Source organism: Papilio polytes, unplaced genomic scaffold (genome assembly GCF_000836215.1).
Source record: "Papilio polytes unplaced genomic scaffold, Ppol_1.0 DF824292.1, whole genome shotgun sequence".
Classification (NCBI taxonomy): domain Eukaryota; kingdom Metazoa; phylum Arthropoda; class Insecta; order Lepidoptera; family Papilionidae; genus Papilio; species Papilio polytes.
In genome coordinates, this window is record NW_013524912.1 from 929,947 (window position 1) to 939,514 (window position 9,568).

At 33.2% G+C, this 9,568-nt stretch overlaps 1 protein-coding gene across 2 annotated transcripts in view; it reads right to left on the reverse strand.

The window, feature by feature from the left end:
- Window positions 1-7,411, reverse strand: part of LOC106102973 (frequenin-1) — a 69,552-nt gene extending 62,141 nt beyond the window's left edge. The window contains exons 1-3 of one of the 2 annotated variants that reach the window (XM_013282601.1): window positions 7,268-7,411; window positions 6,414-6,509; window positions 4,765-4,933 (exon numbers count right to left, since the gene is read on the reverse strand). In XM_013282601.1, the coding sequence (XP_013138055.1) occupies window positions 4,765-4,828 (64 nt within the window). In that variant the 5' untranslated portion in view covers window positions 4,829-4,933; window positions 6,414-6,509; window positions 7,268-7,411. The remainder of the gene's footprint in view (window positions 1-4,764; window positions 4,934-6,413; window positions 6,510-7,267) is intronic. The other variant, XM_013282608.1, reaches the window with a different exon arrangement.
- Between the last annotated feature and the right edge of the window lie 2,157 nt (window positions 7,412-9,568).

Genomic DNA, 9,568 nt, shown 5'->3' on the forward strand with positions numbered 1-9,568 from the left:
GTATGAACAGCTTCATACAATCCCATACGTTCTATTTTGACACATAGTTACCGCCTAGCGTTTTCGCGTCCGTGCGAACGCTCGCTTAAAGAAAAATTGCCTTACACCTCGCATTGAACTGAAAATCCGTTCCTTACAAAACAATAATTGTGCTTTCCCTGTACTATAAACGACAAATATGTTATTCTTAATACTTGTATTTTAATAACTTTATTGTTTCAAGACATACTAGACGTTTAAACAATTGTCAACCGTCGCATTTGAGTTGGGATACCGCAAATGAACTCGACTGTACACAGCTTAAGTCGTTTGAGGTGCAAGTAGAATTGTAGTTGCAAGACTAAATAACATCGGTTTACACAGGTGTACTCGTGCCAGGTACGCTATTGTCTCACATATTTATTTGTTTCACACAAGAACAAAGTTGTGTTGGTACTTAAATGTGACAAAGCTTTGCAACGTCATCCTTTATACAATACTAGCCGTTCCCGTATGGCTCCATCCGCATGAAATTATGAAAATTTTATTTTATTGTTTACATTTGTAAAATTATTAATAGCAAATGTCAAACTGACATAACATGACAAACCTTGACAATCTTGCTTCCTTGACGTTGGCAGCAACTTATAGTCTCTTTCCCACATTAGGGATTTTATCCAAAATATTTACCACCTAAGTTTATTGGCGTGAAAATATATAGCCTAAAGCGTGACGTAAGTGTAGGGCTTTTTATAAAGAAAATAATTATTCAAAAATATGCTGTAATTGCTGAGATCTTAGGCAACAAAGAAGTGTTGCTTACGCTTTATTATAATAGTATAGATCACTTGGTGGTGAAACTAAGTGCATTTATTACATACATATAGTTAAACATTCAAAGGAATTATAAATTAGTTTTGGCACGAAATCAACTAAGAGGGCTTTAAAGCTCAAAAATTTTACTTTACGTAAAGTGGATATTTACGTTACGACTCATAACATATGAGGACAATAAATCTGTATGAGAACAACCGAAGCGTAAACAAGAGGGACGAATTTTCGTTATAATTCGGCACGCTCATTCAAGGTGTCAGGAATGGGGGATGGCGTCACGGGTACGTAGGTGTAGCCTGGGGCACGCAGCTCTCGCCCTCACACCAAAATTTAATTACGCTAGTTGTACACAGACAGCTAAGCTACACAGCGCTATATTTAAGCTAAAATAATCCTTGCAGTGACAGAAACTATGCTGTGTGATAGACACAGACAGAGATATATGTTAGAAGTGGTGTTTTATATCGTTTTACGTCAGCTTGGTGTTTAAATTTTACTTCTATAGTTTAACTTTACCTTAAAATATTGTTTAAGGACAAGTCAGGATTAATTAATGGAGCGATTCTATTCACGACTTCGTAGAAATTGTCTGTCGATACAGAACTATAAAAGTAAAAATTTATGTTATAAAAAAAAACGTGTTATAATAAAAGTTTGAAGGCATATTAGAAAGGGATATAACGATTTTGTCAGTCACTTTAGAGTAAAACTATAAAGTTTTGTTCGCTTCATTAATAGTATGACAAGTCTTTATTCTGCAGTGTATTTCATGAATTTCTCCGCATTGCCCTCTCTTATGTTAGTTGAAGTTTTTCAATATTTTAATTTAAACTTTCTATATCAATTTAAAAACCGCAATCAAATACTTCAATCGACTAAACGAAGTTATATTTTATGGTATGGATATTTAAAAATTCGCACAATGATTTTGTAAGACTGATCCTACAGATTATGGTTCTTACAAACACGTACGCTCAATATAATCGTATATTCACAGGCAATTAATACAATAAACATTTTAGTGTCGGTACTTTATTTTGTAATTCGTCCAATTAATTCACTTTCAAAATAAAATAGACTTTAAACCAAATATTAAAAACGCAAATAGACCGTCTACGGATAATATAACTTATAATAATAAAATGTTACGAATGCATATTTGGATATCAAATCCATAAGTACTGGTCCACAAAAATAATATGTCCAACATAAAAATGGGCACGTACACCATCAATCATTTTGCTTCAATGCTTGACGGGTTAAAACGTATAAATCAAATTGAATCTCTAAACTTTTGCTTTAAGAGAGAATATTTTTGTTTTAGGACTGAGATCTATATTCGTTTCTTGAGAGAAATCCGTAAATAGTAATTATTTTATATGAATCAGAGTACAATAATTCTATCATCCTGTGAATAATCAAACATTTTTCGACTGCTATTAAAATAAAGATAGGCTTTTAAATTTACTTAAAATATTAAAAATACCGATAAGAAGAAAACCGATCCTCCTAAAATATAAATTGTTAAAACCACTAATACAGGTTGAACTTTACTTCTCCCCGGCGTATTCTCCCCTGTTACTTTACCTTGGCACTTTGCGCAAATTAGGAGAGACTAATGCCGGCAGCTAGCAGTCGATGCGGCGCCAAGAGTCAAACTTTGTCACTTATCTCAGCTATAACGATAACTTCCTCACTCGTACGCCAAGACTTTGCAATAACAGCTCAGTAAGGTTGCCGGTATTGAATCGATACGGTTATTAATAACTCTTATTGAATAAATTAAGCTTTTAGATTAAAATCAGACCGCATTCTTTGATTGAAGTTGGAGACGATTTTGTACGAAACATCTTTAGTAACGTTCTGTTGAAGTCAATATTACACACCAGAAAAAATTGATATACTTTTATCATGTAGACAAGTGGTACGATTTTATTTAATTTGCGATAGGTTAAAGAAAATTATTATTACTTGACTTATGACAACATTTTTATAGTAAATAAAACGATTGAAAGAACATCTTTATACTATTGATAGATTTTGAACATCAACCAACACAATAACTTCAAGGGGACGAAAATGTAGACATTAATTCTAAAGTTTGGGGAAAATTAATATTTATGCTTCTTTTAAAGAAGGGTGTTACGACGCTTAATAATTGTGCAGCAAAAACATAATATAATACATTACTTTTATTTGTATCTTTACTTAAATATATTAGGTAGTTTTAAATGTATTTTGATCTTAAAAATTATGTATATACTATTTGTCCGCGACTTCGTTCGCAAATAAAACTTTGTGTGTTTTTCCAGTCTATATTTTTTCCAGTCTATATTCTAGAGCAAGATCCGTTAAGTCGTTCTAGTGGTGCATAATAACAACCATTTATCTAAACTCTCGCATTTATAATAATAATTTATTGATTATGAAAAACTTTAGTAAGTTATATAATAATAGACATTATCGAATGAATATTGATTATAAATCCCATGCGCTTGATTTATGAAATCCCTTTACTCCAACTGCTTTATTCATATTCGATTACGCATACAAAATAAGCCAGTTATGGATTTTCCTTCCTTCAGTCCGTAAATTACCGTTGAATCAATAATACGTTAACATCAGTTTCAACTTTATGAATATGCCTTATTTATTCCAAAATAACTATTTATTTTATAAAACAAAAAAAAAACATAAAGTAAATTCTTCTTTTGGGAAGTCGGTCCTGAGAACTACGGATATTACAGTTTAAAATTAAATAAATTTGTAACAAGATGTCCAAATTTCAACAATTAAAACAAATAGCGATTAATGAGAAAAATAACATGTAAAAAGAATGTCCATGCAGGGGCATCAGTGATGAATTGGACCACATTACAGTTTTCACCTTGACCAATTTCTACGGCAATAGTTGAGTTTACGTAAAGGAAATGGGTGTAGCGGGTGCTAGAGAAACGTTTAACGGCCATATAGCTCGTAGACACGCACGTCTATAGAATAGTTTGTAACGCGATGGTAAATAATAATAGCATTGTGGTTATATTGTCGTTAATGGTGTTTCACTAGGTTTATCATCCCGACTTGTACGGTAAGCAATTTGGAGGTCGTCAAAGAAACATTAACCACCCTTACGGTTTGTTTTTGATCGAAGCTAATGCATTAAAATGTTTACTGACATTTGTTTGCTCTTTATGTATCCAAATAATGTAGGAAAATTGACTCACATTAGACAGTAACGGCATATGAGTAAAATGTTTTGAATGTTTTGGGGGCAAAGTTTTTTTTTGTTATGATCTTAATGACAATAAAATAACTGTAAGTTCACATTGATGTAAAATGCACAGATAAAGTGTTTGTTGTACTGATTTACAAGAATAAAAAAATGCCTATAGTTTTAGTAGTGTAACTCACGTGGAAATAAACACAATACCAAAGATTAGAAACTCCGAAGATGCGCTAATTATGTTAAATTTTGTTATTGTGGTCCTAAACATGTAATAATCGTATAAAGTTGCATTAACGCCGCAATCATTTCCTCTTTATCTAACATGTGGGTAATAACAAGGATGGAGAATCCGCATTCGATGTACCGTAGTGCTGGTTGTCTTAAACGTAAGTCTATTTTAGAACGTACTAGAAGCTTAAGTAATCGTGATACTGCCCAGACAACTTTAATAACCAACTTATCATCATAATTCCACAACTTTTAAACTGACTTTTATAAGAAGGCGGTTTTCAATTCGTATGTATGTTTCTTTTTGTATTTTTGAGTACGCCAATTTCTTGTTGTCAGATTTCAGTAGCCTTTTTAACTTTTACATGAATAGATAAGTTAGCTGAATTCTTAACAAAGTAAATAACTTTTAAAACTCTTAGTAAACGATATTTTCACACTTAGCGGTTTCCAAAAAAAAACATTTAAGCAAGTTAAAGAATATTTAAAGTACTTACAGTATGTGGCACTTGTCAGCCTGTCAATGGTGTCTTGTTTTAGTTTAGAGTTCTTCTTGCCCATGTCTACGCCTTTTTGTACCTCTGACGGAGTGAAGTGTTCGCTGACAGTACTAGTCACCGATCGGTGACTTATGACATGCTATGACACGCTCTTGTCGTTATTAACCTGTAAACGGAGATATTACGTCATTCATGGGTTACTTCTACGAAAATATAACTTCTATGTTAATAAGTAAATAAGATACTAAAGTTAATTTAATAATAAATTACAAATGAGTCAGTACGTCAATTATTAATTACATTTTTTATAGAATAAGGTGGCAAACGAGCAAGCGGCGACCCGAATCCGCCTGAATGGCGAAGCGACCGCTGCACATAGACATCCGCAATTACAGATGCGTTGCCTACCCTAAATCGACGGAGGAGGATATTTCCCCTTCTTATATGTACATTTCCTCCACCGTCAAATTCTTTCCTTGTAAGAAAATGGTGGAACGGAAAAGACAATAAAATTGGGCCTCTGGGACTTCACGCATCAGACGAAACGCGGAATTGCTTCCACTTCACGCCTGTCTTCTGTGTGGTCGTGGTATAACACGGGGCTAATCGACCCATTCGTAGGATAATGTTAAAGCAGGCTCTAGCACTGTCAAATAATAATGAGGTTGTTTAACATAACTTGGATTTTATGGTAAAAATTATGGTCAGATATCATCAATAATAATCATTACTTACTTAACTAACTACCGTTTAATCGAATATATCCAATATCCAAGGCTACTTTTATTAAATAATACAATTATGGCAGCAGGTGTAAATGTGATAATTGAATGAAAAAGGATGGATAACGACGCAATAATCTTTTTGTATCGATAACAGATATTCTTAAGACATCTTAACATCTTGTACAAGAACACACGGATTATGCAGACACCGGTAAGCCTACAAAATGCAAAAACGTGCCCCTGTTGAAACGTTACGTTATTACTTTTTCTATGTCAATATAAACAATAATCTCATCCTAATTTTATCTATTGACACTTTTACTCACACAACTATAAATTATTGCTTCAGAGTTAACAAAATCAAAATCATGCCAACTAATAAATAATCACACAGGCGACCGCACCGTCTAGATCAGTTCTGAATAAAAATTCCAGCAAATTGCGTCAATTACAAGCATTTCTATGTAATATTGGATGATTCTACGCTGTATCAATTTTTGAACCTCCGGTTTTATGAAAATGTTGCCATCCCTATCAAGTAAAAAAAAAGATAGAAACAGTGTTCCGACACAAGTGTTTGATATTCCCAGTTATAGTCTAACAAGGATGTCTGGCCCGTTGAGAGAGAGCTGCTATCGCGGATAGAACTTCCAAAATAATTTAAAACCAACTTGGGCATTCAAAATGCATAAAAGAAAAAAACGTGACATGAGAGCTATGAAAAAAAGGATTTTGTGACACTTTTGACACAGATACTCGCTAGTGAGCTGTCATCATTTAACAACTAAGCCTACCAGGTCAGATATCCTAGTCGATCTATACGTTATTACCGTACGCATAACTGTCAAAAGTTGACAGCATAATGACAAGATTCTATAGCAGACCTAACGAAGGTTTACATTGTACCGACGACTTTATTACCTTTCAATGTAACTGTTCACTATCTCTCCTCCTGAAGGTAAGACCACGTGAATACCCCATAACTGTCTTCAATAAGTTATCTCTTTCTTAATGTATCTGAAACGATGGAGAAACCCTTTTAACTATGAGATACTATTGCACGTATTATATGTATCTTTCACAGGGTTTTCGCATCGCTGTTATTAATGGATATAATCGCAAGCATTTGCATACTTCAATCTCATTCGCCATTTGTTGAACGTAAACTTAAAAGCTTTAAACGGAAAGAACTTAAAAAAACCATTGTTGTTAGAATGTTTGATAGCGAAAAGTAACTTTCAAGACAAAAGAAACAAAAGCTCTCCTATTGAATATTCAATAAAGAAAGAAAGGAAAACATGCGTAGAAAATAAACACTTAATCAACCGGCGGAAAACAAGGCAATGTTATTCGAGATGAAATTCGCAAAGCAGAAACATCGAAGCTGAATTTGCAACCGTGTAATACGATGTCGTAACGCCCTATAAATTGTTGTAGAAATGTCGATAGGATCCGTTGCGCAAATCAAAGCTTATGTCTACATTCGCCAGCAATAAATGTCTACCCGGTCCTGGTGGAACAAATCTTAATATACAAACGAAAATCGAAGATTACGGAATAATCCTAACTAACTCATATAAAATAACAATTAAGATAACAACGTTCTGGATCGTTTCTACCGGAGGAACAAACTTTTACAGTTAATATCAAAAGATGGTACGATTCATAGATTAATCACATTGACCTAGAGAGGCTAGTAGGCATTAACACATTAATAAATTACTTTTCTCGACTACCGGTACATATGAAAGGAGAGTTATTATTTTGGGACTTACTATCAGATAGAGGTTTGGTTACTTCATCGTCGGAGAAGCACAAAATAGATAGTTACACTCGTTTATTATCTGTGCACTAAATAAAGTTCGTTTAGCACCTCGCGTTCGAGAGATATGCCCGTGCGTCGAGACGCTATAGGCACGCCTTTGAAACCAGTTTGCTTCTACTGCAAGTTTTTTTAAATGACAACTTTATTGTAGTGGCTATTCGGAATAAAATGATCATATCTGACATGAGCCGTTGGGATAAAATTGTTTGTATTATTCGAAATGGTTTACCTACAGTCAATTGTTTTTAACTTAAAACGATACTTTGACGTAAGTTTAAACTAAAATTTTATTTTACAATAATGTCTTAGATTTAAGTTTTAAAGGTTAATCCATAAGGAACTTGATACACGAAGCTTTGGAAGTTTATTAAGAATACTTGAAGGTTGGCTCGGTTTATCATGAAAATATATCCCTTGTGGGCAAAAGTTTTGATACTCTAGTTTATACTTAAAAATCACACTTCATACTACTATTATAAATTTGAATGTTTAGATGGATGGATAGAGTAGAGAGTTTGTAGCCTAAACGGCCGAACGGATCTCGATTAAATTTAGTATAAATGTAAAGTATAGTCTTGAAGAACACATAGGCTACTCACTGTAGTTTTTTAATTTGTATAACTCTAAGTTTTTTATTTAGAAATCTTCATCACCCAATTATTAAATATACTTAAAACATTAGATTGTGGGTAATTCTAAAACCACTAAGCTAGAAGCTTAGCCGACTGTTTCACTGGATCTTGCAAAGATAGTTGGATAGCTCTAGATTAGTTTGATTCAATCAATATGGCATTTGGTTCGTCGCGCACCAAATGTATTGAATATCTAGTTCTCAAAGTTAGGAGCTACTTGATGAGAACTAATCCTTTGTACTTGAATGTTCATTTATAAAGGATTACATAACATATATGGCAATAACTGGAAATAGGAATAGATTTATATCTATACTAAGGAATTCTGCCAGAGACAAATTAACGACTCTGAGTAGGGTATGTCCTTTGTTACCTTTAAGATCTACGTAAGTACATATATGGTCAATATTATAGGAAGTACCTGTTTGAAAACGGTGACCTAATTGCAATAGAACTGTTTGGGCTAATGCCAAAAACCAATGTACGAATAAGAATAGAAATTTTCGTCCCTAACAATTTTAGCTTTAGAGAAATTGCTTTTAGAAATAGAATGTACTTCAATACGGGATATGAAAATTGTTAACAAATAAACAGTAGCCGCTTTCGAAGAACTACTCTGAAATATTTTAATGTGCGCAAAATATACGATGAATTTTCTTCATTCGTATACTAAGAAAAGCTTCATTCATTGTTTAGATTCACGTACTTTAAGGATGTAGAAGTAAGCGGTTCACAGTTAAGAACTATTTATAACATCTGAAAACTCAAGCGTCACAGGTGCGTAGCCTCTGTTGGATTGCAGGTAGCTCTTAGATACCTATTAAAAATAAACTTTTGGCAGTGTAATGTACCTACATGAATGATTATAATAATATTAAAAACTGACCTCTACATCTATGCCAAATTTCATCGAAATTAGTTCTTTAGTATTTGCTACAAACTAACAAACATTCATCCATCCATCTAAACTTTCGTATTTATGTTACTTGTAAGATTTATCGAAATAAATAACTTTTTTTTTTACTTTTGAACAGTTTATTGAAAAATTTCTAGACTAGTTACGCAATGCGGATGCGAATAGAGCGGATTTATTCTGCATTCCGAAAGTTCGAGCTCGTATGGAAATATGCGACCTAAGCGACGAAATTGACTGGAGTAAAGTTAAATATTTCTTATTTCTGGAAATAATACTCGCAATATAATAGTAATATTTGTGCTGATGTTATTATGATATAATGTCAATAAAAATCGACAATATGTTATCTGTTTGAGTATTTCCAGAATACTGAATAAATTATAATACGACTGTCACGTGTCCTTTTTAGATTATTTCAATATTAACATAACGGAATACATATTAAAGATATTTACATCGTAAGTAGACCTATATCATCATAAACTTCCCATTTTCCCAACAGAGGGTAGGCACAGAATGTGCTGCTCGTCTATACTTTTCTATTACTCGTCATATTTGAATCGACTCCATTCAAATCTTCTTTCACACAATCCATCCATCGTTTCTTCGGTCCTTCTAGAGGAAGATCTTTCTAGGTAGACCTAAGTAGACTTATATAAATGGAAAATATTATGATATATGGTGCTATCGATCTGTGATTCAG